The sequence below is a fragment of the Tasmannia lanceolata genome, unplaced genomic scaffold (assembly GCF_043159265.1).
Source record: "Tasmannia lanceolata isolate RefF3 unplaced genomic scaffold, GAP_Taslan_0.1 ptg000007l, whole genome shotgun sequence".
In the NCBI taxonomy this organism is placed as follows: domain Eukaryota; kingdom Viridiplantae; phylum Streptophyta; class Magnoliopsida; order Canellales; family Winteraceae; genus Tasmannia; species Tasmannia lanceolata.
The window spans coordinates 2,409,808-2,427,911 of NW_027518684.1; the positions used below are offsets into that span (position 1 = coordinate 2,409,808).

At 36.7% G+C, this 18,104-nt stretch overlaps 2 protein-coding genes across 3 annotated transcripts; both read left to right on the top strand.

Annotated features, from left to right (window-relative positions):
• The first annotated feature begins 1,545 nt into the window (after nucleotides 1-1,545).
• LOC143880788 (sodium/hydrogen exchanger 1-like) lies at nucleotides 1,546-10,983 on the top strand. Of its 2 annotated transcripts, none has more exons than XM_077383765.1 (14): nucleotides 1,546-1,701; nucleotides 1,789-1,904; nucleotides 3,663-3,760; nucleotides 4,651-4,710; nucleotides 4,821-4,860; nucleotides 4,947-5,148; nucleotides 5,836-5,882; nucleotides 6,007-6,088; nucleotides 6,177-6,277; nucleotides 6,453-6,554; nucleotides 8,113-8,251; nucleotides 8,330-8,412; nucleotides 9,510-9,546; nucleotides 10,687-10,983. In XM_077383765.1, the coding sequence occupies exons 1-14, from the start codon at nucleotides 1,546-1,548 to the stop codon at nucleotides 10,981-10,983; spliced, it is 1,560 nt and encodes a 519-aa protein (XP_077239880.1). The 2 variants fall into 2 exon arrangements, with proteins under 2 accessions (XP_077239880.1, XP_077239879.1); XM_077383764.1 differs by having other exon boundaries at nucleotides 8,330-8,407; nucleotides 9,505-9,546.
• A 2,855-nt stretch (nucleotides 10,984-13,838) lies between these two features.
• On the top strand, nucleotides 13,839-17,826 carry LOC143881397 (eukaryotic translation initiation factor 5-like). Its single transcript, XM_077384439.1, has 2 exons — nucleotides 13,839-13,992; nucleotides 15,815-17,826. The coding sequence occupies exon 2, from the start codon at nucleotides 16,158-16,160 to the stop codon at nucleotides 17,517-17,519; it is 1,362 nt and encodes a 453-aa protein (XP_077240554.1). The 5' UTR covers nucleotides 13,839-13,992; nucleotides 15,815-16,157; the 3' UTR covers nucleotides 17,520-17,826.
• The last annotated feature ends 278 nt before the right edge of the window (nucleotides 17,827-18,104 follow it).

The window sequence follows — 18,104 nt, forward strand, 5'->3', positions numbered from 1 at the left end:
TCTGGTTGTCTCGAATCAACCTCTCTCCTCCTCTTTTTCTATTTCCCATTTGTTTATTTCCACTACGACCAATTAGGCACCTATGAAATTGCATTTTATTTCTAAAATGATAGGTGCTTGTACTTTCAACTCTAATCACATTCGGATGGTGAAAATACTATTTTGCCCTCAAGTGTACATGTGAGCCGATTAATTTATTTTTCTTCTAGGAAGAAGAAGAAGAGAAAGAAAAGCAGAGGAAAAAGGAAAAAAAAGAAGAATTAACGCTGGAAAAAATGGAAGATACCGGAAAAAAGTAAATAGGAAGAAGAAGGAAAAAAGAAAAATCAATACCAGAAAAAATGGAAGATGCTAGGAAAAATTGAAGGAAGAAAAGCAAGGGAATGTCACATCTTAAAAGGAGTATAAAGGGAAGGAGACAAGTCGTGACATTGAATTAATTCCTCGATTATACTACAGTTTGTGAGGTTTCTTTGAGTTATCCAACTCAAGGAAAGTTGACATAAGGTGCTTACTCGAATAACTTTCTTGCCCATGGGAAATGGATTTCCCTCTCCATCTGAATATTAGTGTAGGATTAATGACTGGAAAATAATAAAAAATATATAAAATATTTTGTAATTCTATGTTATGAAATCCATAGGATGATCCTAGCCGTTCGATCTAAATAGAATTATGGAAACCTCTTTAGATTGATTGGCTAGGATCATCCTATGGAAATGATATTTTGGGGCGCAACCTATTTACGTTTTGGCCCATCAAATGGATGGTTTGGATCATCCAATGTTGTGGGCCGTACAATTTATTTTGAAAAATATAGGTGGGTCCACTTGTTCAAAGATTTAAACAAATTAATTGTTGGGCCCACTAACGGTTCATGTTGGAGAGGGAGAGAGGGGATTTATCGCCCTTTAATTTTTATGAATCGTTAACTTTTTTCTTTGTCATATCGTGAGTGAGGCCATCTATGCGACCGTCTCGAAGTTATTTTAGATGAGGAGGAAACTGAGGTTGAAGAAAAAAAAACTTGAAAAAAAGAAAGAAAGAAAGAAGGCCCATTTTGCACAACTGACCCCACAAATATTGCATGGAATATTTTGTCATGGTGGCAAAACATGTCCCTCATGTCTTGATGGCGTGGGGCTCACCATCTCCACCCAAGCCATGCATTGGTTGGGGCCTACCATTTTACAGTTGATAGGGTGGGCACCACATCTCCACCCAACACTCATGTATGGGGGGGGGGGGGGGGGGGCACCCTCTCCATCCAAACTCATGTAGAGAGAGGGGGCCCATCATTTTATGTCTCTCCCTCAAAATCCTATGTTTTAAAATTCTTATTATACACGTAATTCTTCGAGTCCTTGGTAAGTTATTATTAATATGTGGTCATGTGGTTTGTTAGAGCCCCTTCTCATCCAATGAAAATTTGAAATTTGAACAATATTTAGTTTTGGGGAGTTCCAGATTAGGAACAAGTACACCAAACCTATATATCTAATTGAATTATACAATTTGAATTATTCAATTATATCATTCTGTTGAATGTGGGCAACAATGAGTTTTGACTTGAGTTCAGTGTATACATCTGACCATGCTTCAATTACTTTGTTTGTGTTCCTCCTTTTTGTTTGTATTGTGATTAGTCATCCATTGAAGGAGCACCGATGGATGAACGAATCGGTTATAGCCATGGCAATTGTGAGTTGTTGTTCTTTTCACTTTCTTCTTGTGCAAATTGTATTGGGTTTTAGTAAATAATGTTGGTCTTCTTTGTGTTGATGCCAGGGGCTACTTACTGGCGTCATTATTCTACTAATCACTGGAAAACGTCCTCCTTTTTTAGTCTTTGATGGACACCTTTTCTTTCACTGGATTCTTCCACCCATCATATTTAATGCTGGGTAATTTGGATCTTCTAATCACCTACTATTCGTATTCCCTGTTAACTTAAGATTACGACAACCAATATTGAGTCCAAAACCAAATATTGGTTTTGGACTCACAATCTGTTGTCATAATCCTAAGTCCTGTTCGTTTAGGCCCTGCACGATCGATTGTGAGTGCTAAACCTATTGTTGCACTCAAATCTAAACATAATTTTGGGTCCAATAATCGGTATTAGACTCACAATCGGCTGTAAAAATTTTAAACGAACAGGGCCTTACTGATGCGATTCTAGTTCTTATTTGGTAATCACTAATCATAAGGAACCCTTTTCGAGTTTCCTTAGGCTCTCTGCTTCTGTTACTATCAGAAAGGAAGTGTTTACTTTCCTGGTTCAGATATTTATTAGATTTTGTTTTGTGATTGTTTTCTAGTTCGTGCTGTACTGCAAAGGAGCTCTTAATGCTATCTAAAATTCTTGGGAACGAAATAATTCTGAGAGTCAATTGTTCTTTGTCGATAATTTTCTCGTGATGGTTTTTCATGTTTCTCTGTATTACTTTCCATGTTATGGATCTTTGGAGAATGATATGGATTGTCTGCCAGTTGGTTTTATGCAAGGTTATGAAACTTGGAGATTCATCTTGGTCTTGGTGGTGGCTCATGTCTTTGTCAAGCTTTTGCAATTTACTTTGGTGGGATACTGTAGTTTGAAAAAGTAACGAAAAAATCTTTGAAAATTTAAAAGGTAATTGAGCAACCCTCATCCCTGATAAGCATTCAGAGAGCAGTTAGGATTCTTGAAGTCCTTAAAAGATACAGAATAGAAAAGAAGTTATAAATGATGAACAATAGTGGAAAATGGAGAAACATATAATATTTCCCACATTCATTTTTCTTATTATTAATATTATTATGCATGCAATTTGATGTCATTGTCTTTTCTTGAATTTCATGGATAATAGTTCAGTGAGACCTCCTTCCACCTTGTGGGCCAAGTGCTTTCTCAAGAACGATGTAAAGAACAACATCACATAGTTCTATTCTCGGATAATTATTCCACAAGGATTGTAGCATCACACCACAAACAAATCTTAAGTATCATCCCCAAAACAAGAAGAGTTCTCATTCTGAAATATATCAAAAAAACAATGGGCATTAGTCATATTTATGTTCATGATTGTATTCATCCTCAAATATTTCAATTGCCTCTTTATGCATCGTCAACTCAAAGATTGCATCAATTTATGCCTGTGGGCATTAGTCATATTTAAGTTCATGTTTACTTCAACTCACAAATACCTGAAATTTTTCTGATACCAAATCATTGCAAGAAATTTATTTAACGATATAAACTCGCATATTATGCACAAGTTCTCCTTTTCTATGAGACTTTTCAACTCAGAAGAACACTCTTAAATTTCTGCAATAATTACCTGAAATTGAGAAGAAAACATATTTTGTTCACGTTTTGCATTGATAGGCCCCAATGAGCTTTTTCAAGTCAAAAGATCACTCTAAAATTTCTGCTTATAAGAATGAATGAAGTAGCCTTGTTGTCCTCCCTTTTCTATTCCTTCTTTCTTCAGGTCTGCACAAGGGCAATCACTGATGCCCCAACGTCGACAGTATATTGCTTATAAATGATATCATTGTACCTTTCATTGCTGTTTGATTTTCTAGTCATATAGACTAGTTAAATGTTCAAATTTTGTTAATGGACCTAAATCTCTAAGTACGGACTTGATAACTTTCATCGAATTTATCTGTACCAGGTTCCAGGTGAAAAAGAAGCAATTTTTCCGCAACTTCATGAAAATCATGATGTTTGGTGCAGGTGGCACATTGATATCTTTTTTCTACATTTCAATTGGTATGTTCATTGTATTATTTGGTTAGATTTTCTTGTGTGCCCTTACAAAGTGCCAAAGAAGGAAAACACAAAAATAAATGCATGCCATTTCACACCATCCCAACCATCCTTATTGCTTTTTTTTTGTTGTAGCTCTCTTCTTCTCTGAAACTTTCTTGGTCTCTTTACATCAGTCCATATATTTTACGAGATGTAGTACATTGGAAAATTATGTTATTTCCATTTATTTTTTATTCCTTCATCTTGAAGCGTGCCATTGAACTTTCTATGAGAATTTCTTTGTTGAAGTTCCTGATTATTCTTATGTTTAATCTAGCAGAAAATAGTAGTTCTTGGAATGTAACTTTTGATGAAACACGGTTCTATAAGGCTCCCAATTTAGAAACTTCCTAGTCAAAAAGTCGATCCATGAATGCAAAAAGGCACCTAGTTCATTTTTTTTTTAAAAAAAGCACCTAGAGCATGATTTAAGAACTTAGGCAATGTGCTTGAAGACGATGAGTACAAGACTTTAGTTTAAGGGTAAAACTAGTTATAATATGCATTTGGGATTCTGGGATAACTTCTCTTCTAAGTTACTATGCTTCTTGTGAGGAGTCAGCTTTGTCAAAGGGCATGTTTTGAAAGCTTATGAAAGATTCTTGAAGATATCAGTACAGGTTTTTAGTTTCTTTTTCTCTACTTGTTGAGGAATGTGAAATATCACTGTATTATGCATTGATTTTGGCAGTACTTTATCTTCTATTTCACTGCTTCATGTAAATCTCATAAAGGTGAGCTGTGTTAATATGATTACCTGCAATGCTTGAGTTGTTTAGAATGAATACAAAATATTTGGAAATATTTTCTGTTCATGTTTTCCCACTTTTGTAACTCTTGGATCCTCGTAGGTGCTATGCTATTATTTAAGATGTTGGATATCCCATCACTGGATATTGGAAACTATCTTGGTATGCTCTTTGTATCATTCTGTCTCTTTCTGTTTCCCATTATTTATGCTATGCTAATGCCATTTCACTTTTTTTGTGCTCTCTTCTGTATCCCACTGTTTTACTTGCAGCAATTGGAGCTATCTTTTCTGCAACGGATTCTGTTTGCACGTTGCAGGTTTCAGAAATTCTGAGAAGCTGTAAGTTGTTAAACTCAAGGGCATATTGTCAATAAAATTTGTGTCATCTTAATGCAGGTGCTTACTGCTTAACCAGGATGAGACACCTCTACTTTATAGCCTTGTCTTTGGTGAAGGTGTCGTCAATGATGCTACAGCAGTGGTACTCTTCAATGCAATCCACAGCTTTGATCCCAGTCACATCAGCTTCACTATTTCGTTGCAGCTTCTTGGCAACTTTTTGTATTTATTTGTCACGAGCACTATACTGGGAGTAGCTGTAAGTTTCTTTGCGTTTATGCCATTTTTTTTGTGGAGTATTTCATTCTCTCTCTCTATCTATTTTTTAAATCTATCTATCTGGTCTTTCACTCTCTCTCTATTTTTTTTATATCTATCTGCATGTATGTATGTTTGCTTATACATTGGGAAGGTACAAGTATACATCGCTCAAATATTGAGCTCATCGAAGCCTAAAACATGAGATTCCTGGACATGGAGTTATTATTTAAATTCATTTTAGTGTTAGATGAAGAGGTGTAATTTGTATACCCTATTAAGGGTAATCTTGACTCTTCACATGTAACCCCCACCCCCACCCCCCCACCCCCTCCCGCGCGCTCACACACACACACACACATATAAAAAATACTTTATGAGAGGGAGATACATCGAACTCTCTCACTTTTCTCCCTTCTCTTTCTTCTCTTCGTTCTCTCTTCCTTTCTTCTCTTCTTACATGGAGATTGTACCATATTGTTTTTGCACTTCTCCCTTTAATAGGTTATGCACTTCTATTGTTTTATTTCCATGTGAAAGGCTTACTTTTGGGATTTCGGAGAAATTGAAACCTATTTAAATTTAATTTATGCTAGTTAAATTTATGCTCCCATCCCTCTCTTATTTGTCTCTTTTGGACAAGGTACGGTTGTATTAGTGGATAACATTTGTTTTCTCTTTGTTGCAGGCGGGACTGCTTAGCGCTTACATTATAAAAAAACTTAGGAGGTTTCAGTGACAACCTTTGTACCTTCATTATAGTTGTTGGTGTATAATAATTCTGTGCGTTGGAAATTTTCTTTCTTTTTTGCTTCAACCACAACTCAAAAAAATCTTACTCTTGAAGTTCCCATTTCAGGCATTCCACAGGCCCCGACTCCACAGGCCCTGAAGTTGCACTTATGATACTCATTCCTTACCTTTCATATATGCTGGCTGAGGTAATATTCTTCTCTGAACATGTCTGATATTTATTTTTGGTCGTTCATTCCTATATGCATAACATTGATACTGTATTTTACATTGCAGTCGTTCAATCTAAGTGCTATTCTCACCGTATTCTTTTGCGGGATTGTAATGTCCCACTACACCTGGCATAATGTGACTGAGTGTTCAAGAGTTACGAGCAAGTATGTTAAACTGGTGGAACAGCGATTCCAAATCATTGGAACCCAATTTTGTCATGTTATTTCTTATTGTCCTTCTGGCCGACACAAGTTGTTTAACTCAGTTTATTAGATTTCTTATTGCTAGCTTCGGATAACACAAGGTTTTTTTAGTGACTCAGTTCATTGGTTGTTGCAGGCATGGTTTTGCGACATCGTCATTCATTGCTGAGATATCTATCTTCCTTTATGTTGGGATGGATACATTGGACATTGAGAAGTGGAAACTTGTTAGAAGTAGGTATGATGAAAATCCTATATGAAGTATATACTATTTGTTTTCATTTCCTAGTACAGTTTGTGTGTAGAGGGACATTACATTACTTGGATTTTATTTTCTTTCTTTAAGTTTCGACCTTAGTTAAGGGGTACTTTAGTCCTTTGTCTTTTCACTTAAGTAGGGATGATTTATACTAGATCTAATTCAGAGTGGAGCTGTTTTGCATTAGGGATTCTTTGTTTGCTTGAGTTGGCACATGTGCATTGATAAGAGCCATTAATGAGATCCAAGGTTTTAAATTTTGGTTTCGGTTGCCACGAAAGCAGAAACGTTTTGGTTTTGGTTGGAAATTTTAACGAAACTCCTGTAAAATCACTGAAATGTTTGGAAACACATGCAAATGATAGAATTTTAAAATGAAACTTCAGGACATTCTAGAAAAAGCACAAATCGTACTTAAAAACCATCACATGATCAAGACAACCATCCATAATGGTTTAAAAAAATCAAACACCTACTGACATGTGCGACAATGCATGTGTGAAATTTAGTATATTCCACATTTTAGATGTAATCCATATAAATATTTATATATAATTCATACACTACATTTTACATGCAGTTCGCATAAATGTAATTATGTAACACGTACTGCTATGCATGCAGCTCACATAAATATAATTATGTAACACACACTGGTATAGCATACCACTAATACACTTGGCCGTTTGGATAAGCGGATTTTAGAATCCAGGTTTTAGTTTGAAAACAGTGTAAAAGAGGGTTCATGACCAAGCTGCTTTATGATGTCCTGACTCCTGACAGCTTTTCTTGGATTTTAAGCAAGAAATCCAGGTTTTAGAAATCTCTCCCCCATCCTAAGATTTCTAAAACCTCAAAACATGGGATGATCTCGTGCTCTCTTGCTGTCGGAAAGAAGGACGAGAAATCAGAAAACGACGGCCGGTCTCTTTCGTCTCTCGTCTCCCATGTACAATTTTGAGGAAATCCAAGATTCTAAAATCCGCGTATCCAAACGGACCCTTAGAGTTTAGGTTTCGATATGCATTTTAGTTTTGATATCCATTTGGTGGGGATGAAAATGAAAACATTTCAGCCGTTTCGTTTCGGTTTCGTTGGAAATTTAAAACCATTATGGGATCACAATGAAGTATTGTTTTTTCCATTCCTCATCTAGATGGTATGCTAGATATGATAGCAAGTGTACATGTCTTCCCAAAATCGACTTGAAGAGAGAATACCATCTGATAAGTATTTGCCTGTGAAATGTGTGGAAAATGACATTTAAGATGGATGAAGGTTTGTATGAGTGGCTGGTAATTCTCTTCGGTTTATCAAATGCGCCAAGTATATTTATGTAAGTGATGAACCATGTGCTAAAATCATTCATTGGAAGGCTCACTGTCATTTACCTCAATGACAAATTGGTGTACACCTCTTCTTTTATACCATCTCATAGATGTAAAATACACATTTAGAACTGGTTAATTGCAGACGAGTACCCTTTTTTTCTTATGTTTTATACCTCAGAAAGCTAATTTTTCTTCTTCTTTTGCAGCCCCGGAAAATCCATTAGTGTGAGTTTAATACTGCTAGGATTGGTTCTGGTTGGAAGAGCAGCATTTGTTTTCCCACTTTCCTTTTTATCCAACTTAACTAATAAGTCTCCTCAGAAAAGAATTGATTTCAAGCAGCAAGTGTTTCAGCTCCTGGGATTTTTTATCTCTTGGGAACCAATCAACAGACCGAGTAAGTCCAACAATATGATTTTGCAGGTTACAATATACTGGGCTGGTCTTATGCGAGGTGCGGTAACACTTGCACTTGCTTATAATCAGGTACATTTTAAATATGTTCTGTAAGGACTTAAAGGATTGTTTTTTCACATAATTGCATATTTTACTCTACCTTCTGGTTACCATGGTTTTAAATTTCGACCAAAATACCGAAATTTTGGATTTTGGTTAGGACTGAAACCAAAACCACCAAAATCCGACATTTCAGTCAGAGTCCAAAAATTCCGTAATTTCGGCTGAAATTTCGGGAAATTTTAATGTTTTAAATTTTTTCCAAAATTTCGGCACATTAATGAAATTTGTTTTTTTTTACCGAATTTCGGTTTCGTCTGGTCCGAAACTGAAACCAAAACCGAAATTTTAAACCTTGCTGGTTACTATGGTACTTCATAACTACACAGTCAGTTCTATTCATGTGTACTTTCCTATATGCCTGAACATCCACTAACAAAAATAATCATTTTTCTCCAAAATGTCAAAAAATCATTCCTCTGTACTTTCCTATATGCCTGAACATCCACTAACAAAAATAATCAATATTCTCCAAAATTTCAAAAAACCATTGAATTTCATGGCTTTTGATTTGAGAGATCATTTTATTCAAGTATCAATATTTGTTTTGCAAAGCTAATATTTTAAACCATTTCCTTCTTTTTTTCCACAAGCTATCCCAATGTAGCAATTTATTTTCCAAACTATATAACCTTGCCTAAATTGGAACGGTATGAAACACTTCCCATGAAATATAAATACCTTTTTGATGAACTAAGTGAGAACCCATTCTGAAAGAACCATCTCATTCATGAATAGTCAATCCTGGTTACTGGTTCCTAGTAGTCATTTTCTTTCATATATGTTGAAGCACTGACTAACTCTTTTAGGGATTGATTTTACAGATCCAGAAGAGAATAATGAACTGGAATCTTCCCTGTTTTCTGATACATTGGATTTATAGTTGCCTTTTCATACATGAAAGGGTTCTTTTTAAAGCATCTATGGTGGTTGGAATAATTAAAACATTGACGGTCTATCAGTTCATATTTAATTAAATTCTGCAGAGTTGATTATGAAGTTTTGTTGGCCCAGGCCATGGTTGAATTGAATGTTTCTTGGTGTCAAAATGTAAGGAGAAGTTGCATGATGTAAGTACCTAGGTGAGGGATTGCACCATCACTGTTGTTCTTTTCACCACCGTGGTAAGATGCCTTGTGGCCCTACATCTTCATGTTTCTAGACTAATATATTTGGTAGTTATATATAATATCAAAATATAGTTGTTATATGGTTACCCAAATGTTTGTAAAGCAGCAAAATCATTTAGGGTTAGAGTGAAAGACCATCATGGTGGAATAAGCCTTGGGTTCAGTTTACTCTACCTGCATGCATAAGGACATTTTGAGCTCCTCATCCACATTTTTTCTTTTTTGTTTTTTTTTAATTCTTTTTCTTTCAAAGAAAGTAAAGGGATAATGTATATTTGAAATGTTTCAAGGAAATTAATTAAAGTTCAAATTCAATGTGTTCTGGCTGTAAATGGACTTTTTTCTTAGAAAAGTCCATTTGAGAGCAGTCTCTTTAGCATTTTCAATTCAATGTGTTCTGGCTGTTTGTCCAGGAGGGCTCCCTTAAATCCCTTCATAGCTTCTTGGATATGGTGACAATCAATTTCAGCCTTCTTGATATAAGCTCATGGAACTCAATGGATAAGCTTTAAGTATTTTTTTTATCCCAGTTTAAATCATATAAGCATTGCAGATTTATTCATACCCCATTGATTTGACTGCTCTGTTTTTTTCACGCCACTCGAATTGTAGTGGATTCCATGATCTTGGGTTTTAGTCTTCATGACCTGTTAATGTCAAAATTTCGATACTCTATTGAGGTTCAATAGCTTGTTGTATTTTGGCAAGTGTCTTGATATTTTACCAAATGTTTTTCATGTGAAACAATGCACTTTTACTTTAATGTTGAACACCAAAGACTACTTTCTTCACTTCTTGATATTGTAACACTTGTTTTTGTGTTAAACAATGCACTTTTACTTCAATGTAGAAGACCGAAGACTACTTTCCTGAAAAACAACTCTTTAGAAGAGGTCCTCCCTTGGTTTGTGTTCTGCACTATCATTTTATTTTTCTTGTGATGCAAATACCATCTCTTGTTTGGGTGTCTTCAGCTGTAGTTCGATTATCAATTTAAGTTACACGAACAAAATTAGCTCACCAAATGTGGAACGCAAGAGTACCATATCTTTAACAAGTAACTTCTATATCAATTACAGAACAAAATCCTTTTTTTCTGTACTCTCTACTAAACTTCCAGATATTACTATTCAGGTACTTGGCCTTGTGACAAAACCTTTGGTGAGGTTCTTACTGCCTTCACAGTCGATATCAGAGCCATCAAGTCCTACTTCCTTACTCTTACCACTACTCGAGAACGGGCAAGGATCCGAAGATGAAGTGGGTGGCCACGTTGTTCCTCGTCCAACTAGTCTCCGCATGCTTCTGAGGACACCCTCACATCACACTATCCACTATTATTGGCGTAAGTTTGATGATACATACATGCGCCCCATTTTTGGGGGCCGTGGCTTTACAGAGTCTCTACCCGGCTTACCAACTGAACCGTAATGTTTGATCGTGGCAATGAAAAGATAACTATGACACTAAATGGTGTTTCTCTCATATTCACATATTTTGTGAAACAACCAATTACTCCAAAAGCTTAAGCTGTTGGAGATGGCCTTATTTGATCTTCGTGTGGCCCTTCTTTTTAGGGTTGGCCTACACGTAGAACATGTGGCCCCTCTTTTTTTGGGTTGGCCATTACATGTGGATTTTTTTATCAAGGAGTTTTGAACTCGGGCCTACCTTTGCTCTGATACCATGTGAAACAACCAATTACTCCAAGAGCTGGAGATGGCGTAATTTAATCTTTTATACTTCAACATTTTTTCAATTCTTGGTGTGATGGCATTGCCTGATCATGGTATTATCAAGGACCTTTGAGCATTTAGCATAGCCATTGGAGATGATGTATTCTATCTGGGCGAGTAAATTCAAAGGAATTTAAGCTAGAATTGGGGTCACTACAGAGGCTCTCTTACAGATTTGATCACAGTTATCTGTGTTATTTTTTGGTAAGATGGGTGTTTAATATTATTTTATTTTATTCGTCATGGATCTCATCAATCTATTATCCTTTGCAAGATGGCGTGTCCAATATAATCCATATTTTTCTACTAATTTATCTGCATAGTTGCACCTGATGAAATGGAAGGATTATTGGCACATGTAATTTCCTCTAAGCATGATGATAGTACATTCAGAGAACTGAGAATCAAAATTTTTTGCTGCCCTGTTTGTGTGAGATACAAATAAAATTGTGACCTGAATTGTGTTACTTTATTGTTGCAACCTTTTGTAGTTTTACACATCTTAAAAGGCTTTTAAGTTCCAAGACTACTGAACTACTAATTTATTTGCCATTCTTTCTCCATGTAATTCTTTTGAGCTTCGGTTCCTTTGAGTACCATAGAGATACCTAGCATGGTATCTAATAACAGCAAGGGCTCGACAAAGTGCTTCTCTAAGAATCATGTCTTTTTATGCCTTGTTTGTTTTGGATTTTGAGAACCGATTCTGAGTCCAAAACTGGTTAATGAGTCCAATAATCAGTTTTGGACTCGCAATCGGTTTTCAAAATCCAAAACAAATTGGGCCTTTTGATTTTGAGAACCGATTGTGAGGCCAGAACTGATTATTGGACCAAAAATACATTTAATTTGGGTCCCGATAATCAGTTTTGGTATCACAGTCGGTTCTCAAAATCCAAAACAAACAGGGACTAAGCATTTCTCTAGAACTATTTATTCTTCTTCCTCACTTTGCAACTTTAGTGTCAATGTTCTGCATTATTGTTTATCCTTGCAATTTTCAGGAGGGAAATGACATTCAAACTAGTTAGCTGTTCAAGTTTGGATTCCAAACAACCTATCAACCACCCACTAGAAAACTGTTTAATAAAGTGAGGAGTGCCATTATAAAAACATGGAATGTGGATCTTTTCCCTTTTTAGAAACAATAATCAATGTTCTTACATAAGTTGGATTTGACATGGATACTGGGGTATGCTTGGGGTAAGTGATAACTCTATAATTAATGACCACCCTCCAGAAATTTAATATAACCATCCAATGATCCAAATGTAGGCTGCTGATTTGGCAAAACCATTTATTTATAATAGCACTAACTCACATTGTCTTTTGTTATTTAAATAGCTACCAAAGGTTATTACGGGACCCAAAAACTCAGTAACCAATTTAAAATGAAAGGAAAAATTTTTCCCTTTTGAAAGGAAAATTTTTTCTAAAATTTCCTACCTTTTTTTGCACATGAAAAGGATAATTGGGACCAACCCTAATACCTATTCTTTTTTTTTATATATGATGGTCTCCCTCTAAATTAACCATAATCATATCATTTCCCTTTAAATTGTGAAAAGAGAAAAATTTGCATCAATTTTTTTTTCCTTGATTCCAAACAGGGCTCTAATTCTTTCGGCATAAAACGGGCGTAAAATTTGCTTTACGGCCAATGAATCGGAGCCTTTGGGATTTAAATTTGTTTTCACAATTTAGGAGGAAATGATAAAGCATAGGGATATCATTATAAAATTGTTTTACGTCCATTTTATGTCAGATGCAACAGATCATCTGCGAAATGCCTTCTACGATGGACGCTAGCAAATCCCATACTAAGTATGTCATAGTACTAAAATCCGTGAGTTAACTTGAAACTTGGACGAGAAGTTTGACTCGGTCATAATTTTTGAGTTAACTCTTTCAAAACTCGCTAATTGCATAAAGATACAATATATCACCAGCAGGACTCAAACCAGCGGCCTAAAATCCTAAAACCAAACACACTATGGCCGTGATATGCTAAGGTTTAGAAATAGGGAATATGAAGTTAAAAATATTCGTATTTTAACACACACACACTTGAATTTTTATTGATTCACCCATGACTCGGTCGGCTTGATTCGACTCAGCCCACTTTTGAGTCACGAGTTAAAGAACTTTTAAAGGATGATTCATTTAGTTCTTCGGCCTAAGAGAAGCTTTTCCTCAAGAAATGTTTTTCCTCCAAGCCAAACGTGGCCACTCCACCAATCGACAAAAAAAAAAGAAAAAAAAGAAAAAGAAAAAAAGCAAACAGTTCCTGGGAATTATCACACCCCTGTAACTTTTTTGGGCAATGATAAAGTCGCACCTCCTGTAGGATAACTCACACCACTCTAACCTAACTGACGTTAAAAAGTGCCTATACCCACTTTTCAAATGGTGCGAATTATCCTACAAGGGTGCGAATTTATCGTCGCCCTTCTTTTTTGAGCCTTACATCGCACGGGCCATTTTTCAACGTAATTAAATCCGTGCCTTCGCTAGTTGGATCACATATGACGTGCATATATAACCATCTGGAATATCTTCTAATCAACGGATAGGATTAGTTGAGATCTAACGGTAGGGATTCGTTCAAGCAAGTATATTAGGGTTTCGCTACGCCTCTTCTCCTCAAACCTTTTCTTGAAAAACCGATCAGCCTACCTTGCACTGTTTCCCTTCTATCTCTCAGGTAAAACCCTAACCCTAACCCTAACCCTAACCCTAACCCTAACCCTAACCCTAGCCCTAGATACGTACGATTTTTTCTTCTAATTTTCTTTGTTTTCCTCTTCACAACTGATGAATTGCTTTTCTAGGGTTTTATGTTGCCATCTACAGAAAATCCGTTTGTATTTTTTCTGTTTTAATTCCTTTTTAAGCAATTAGTTCGTGGAATCAAAATTCGGATGGAATCTGTAGATCTGATTTCCTTTTCTTCGTCTAGATTTGTGGAAATATTTTTAAATTTCATTAGTTTTATTGTTATCACTATTTGGTCTGTCTTTTTTCATGTTCTGTGATTAGCTTTGAGTTCTTTAAGATTTTTATGAATTTTCTTTTTTCTGTTTCAATCTATGTAAATCAGTTAATAATTTAGGGGGAGTTTGAGATTTGAAGGATTATTTGGTTTGGATTAGGATTATGTGAATGGATCTGGATTAGGAAATGTATAGTTTTCAGATTTCTGATTAAAATTTATCTGGGGTTTGGAAAGTCAAAGAGATGAATGGAATGGATCTAGGCTGACTTGTTCTTTCCTTTGGTTAATCTATTTGTTTAAATGGAATTGATCTCATGCTAATTGTTTGATTGAATGAATCATAATTTGTCTTTTCCTGTGATTAATCTGTCGGCCTATTACTTATGCCCTGTTTGTTTCAGATTGTGACAACCAATCGTTTATTTGCCCAAAATTGAAAATTTTGGACTGGTTAGTTTCATTTTCTCTCAGGTTATATTTGTCACTGCTAACATATTGATCTTAGAAAACCATACCCATTTTATGTTGAGCTAGGATGAACCACTAGGGTGACCCTTTCTTGGTACACCGGTCTAGCCCCCCATAATGTGGCACCTTCTGGTGATGGGTCTGTTAATTCGGTCAATCACCACTTGTCCAGCCAATTGCATCCAGTTTGACTGTGATTGGATGATTCAAAGTTGATCAGAACATTTATTTATTTAAAAAAAAATAACTTTTTAGAATATTTAAGTATTCTACAAAGATGCCATTTTTTTATCGATGGATTAGGATCATTCGATCACAGTGGACCGAGGACAATGATGAGACCAGTGGAGACCCACCAGAACAGCGGATTCAGTCACCATAAAGTACCATGTGTATGATGAGCCAGATCAATTTTTGAACAAAATGTTCTGTATTATTCTAGTTCTTTTACATTTTGTGGTATACTATGAGCCACCCCCACAACTTCAGGATATCAAATCACGCTCATGGCCATGGGCCTATTACATGTGTCAACCCTATACCCCATTGTTAGATTTCATGGGGGCAATATGGACCATTGCCACAGGCTAAGGCAACAAGAGTATGATCAGCTGTTGCTCCTTGCTTTCTTTTGTGCTGGGAGGATGATGGGAATGTGGATCATTGCCACAGATTGGGAATGCATGTTTTGCTAATGAAAGACCTTTATGATTGTTATGGCTTGTGGAATGGAATTGCATATTAACACTAACCAGTTTGTATGACTTTTTAGTTAGAAAATTTTTCCATGATCGGAGGATATGGTGTATATTAATACACTTCACTCAAATACTTTCTGTCCTATAAGCTCAGTAAACTAATACTTAGTGTATGAAATTAACAAGTTTTAAGGAGAATTTTCTACTTTATCCTTCAGGCTTTCTTTAAATCATGGTGCACTACGTGGCTTCTGCTATTTGATTTTGCAATTTATTCTCACTGTTTCAAGTTTATGTGGGTTGTTCAAATCTTTATTACACTTCTGAATTTATGCTGTCCTTTGTGCTGATTCTGTTTTATCCAGGAACTTATTTATCTATCCTGCAATCCTGCAAATTGCAAAGTGGAGGGTGTCAAGTTTGAAGTTATTTTTATGTCTGAACGGGCCTCCCTCTGTTCGGGATCAGTTGGGTTACTTGGAGAGTACTGTCCTACTTCAAGAAAAAAGAATCAGATCTCTGCTGAGAGACTTGGCTGTATGCATCTCGGGCCACTTCAATATTTTACAGATTTTCGTGGTTGCAACTTTATGCAACCTTCTCTGATCTTAAGAGGTCAGTCTAGTGTTAGGGAAGGCAGAGTGTTGTTAGACAGTTCTCTAATACTATCATTTTAGCATTTTTGAACTGAGTGCAACTTGAGAAAATATGGCTTTACAGAACATAGGCGCTGGAAACAGCGATGATGCCTTTTATAGGTATAAGATGCCAAGAATGATAACCAAAATCGAAGGCCGTGGGAATGGCATCAAGACTAATGTTGTTAACATGGTAGATATTGCAAAGGCATTGGCCAGGCCCGCTTCCTACACCACGAAATACTTTGGTTGCGAGCTTGGGGCTCAGTCCAAATTTGATGAGAAAACGGGTATTTCACTTGTTAATGGGGCTCATGACACTGCTAAGCTGGCTGGGCTTCTTGAGAACTTTATCAAGAAATATGTTCAATGTTATGGGTGTGGCAACCCTGAGACTGAAATTATTATAACTAAGACACAGATGATAACCTTGAAATGTGCTGCTTGTGGTTTCCTATCTGATGTAGATATGAGGGACAAGCTGACAACATTCATTCTGAAGAACCCTCCTGAGCAGAAGAAAGGATCTAAAGATAAGAAGGCGATGAGGAGGGCTGAGAAAGAGCGACTTAAAGAAGGAGAGGCGGCTGACGAGGAAAAGAGAAAGTTAAAGAAAGAGGTAAATAAGAAGGGTGTTGTCTCTATGAAGGAGGGTGCTTCCAAGGTAAACCCTACAAAGAAAAAGCCAAATGGCTCTGATGAGGATCATTCATCTCCCGCCGCAAGCCAGGGTGATGAGAATGAAGTGGCGGATGATGATGATGATGTCCAATGGCAAACTGACACCTCATTGGAGGCGGCCCGCCAACGCATCCAAGAACAGTTGAGCGCCGTGACTGCTGAGATGGTAATGCTCTCTACTAACGAGGAAGAAGAGAAGTCAAAGCTGGCAAGGGAATCCGGAATCAAGAATGAAACCTCAGAACTAGATGAGAAATCTGATAATTCTGGAGGTGAAAATGGGAAAGTGGGTTTTGCACAAGAAACCCTAGTTTCAAAGATCAAAGGCAGTCTTAAAAATGGGTCCTCCCCGAAACAGCTGCAGTCCTCTCTGGGTTCGTTGGTTGGGTCCCCGCAAGAGGTTATGAATGCCCTATTTGAAGCCCTCTTTGAAGGCATTGAAAAAGGATTTTCCAAGGAGGTGTCAAAGAAAAAGAACTACCTTGCTGCTGTTGCACAGGAAGAGGGGTCACAGATGATTCTGCTGCGAGCAATAGAGGCGTTCTGTGGGAAGTCGAGCTCTGATGTGGTGAAGGAAGTGGCGTTGGTTCTGAAAGCCCTTTATGATGGTGATGTGCTGGAGGAAGAATTCATAGTAGAGTGGTACAAGGAAGGACTTGTTGGAAGCAGCAAGAATTCTCCCATTTGGAAGAACGTGAAGCCCTTCATTGAGTGGCTTCGGAGTGCAGAGTCTGAAACCGAAGAGGAGTGACAAGTTCGAAATGAGACAAACGCATGCCCAAAATGTAGTTTCTCATGGCTTCTGTGGTAAGCAACCTATCTATCCAGATGTAGTTTCCTTTCAAGTTGCTAGTGTTTGTTGTGCATTTATTTTAAGATTGATCAGTGTCTATCTCTGTGTTGTTGAGTTTGTGTTTGTTGTTGTGTGTGAGTAAGTGGTTTGTGCCCTCCATTGCTTATTTTGGTTAGTCCTACTGTTCTCTACATATAATACTGGAAGCTGGGCTTCTTGCCTTGTTTGATGATATAAAAAGAACAGTGTGTATGTCTCTGGTGGAGATAGTGTGTTGTGTGTTGGAATGGTATCTGCATTTTAAAAGTGAATTTTTGACGTCTTGTATCTCTGTCACCAATGATTTGGTAGGCAAATTCGACAACAAAAAAAAAAAAACATTTTGCGGCTCTTTCTCAGGAGAGAACAGCCACTTAACAGCAGATTTTGTCCTATTCATTTTTAAGTCATCTGTCATGGCTATTCTCTCCTGCGAAAGTGAAACTGCAAAATGGCTTTTTGCAAATTTGTCTAGAAATCCCTCACTGAGAGAAAATGAGAATT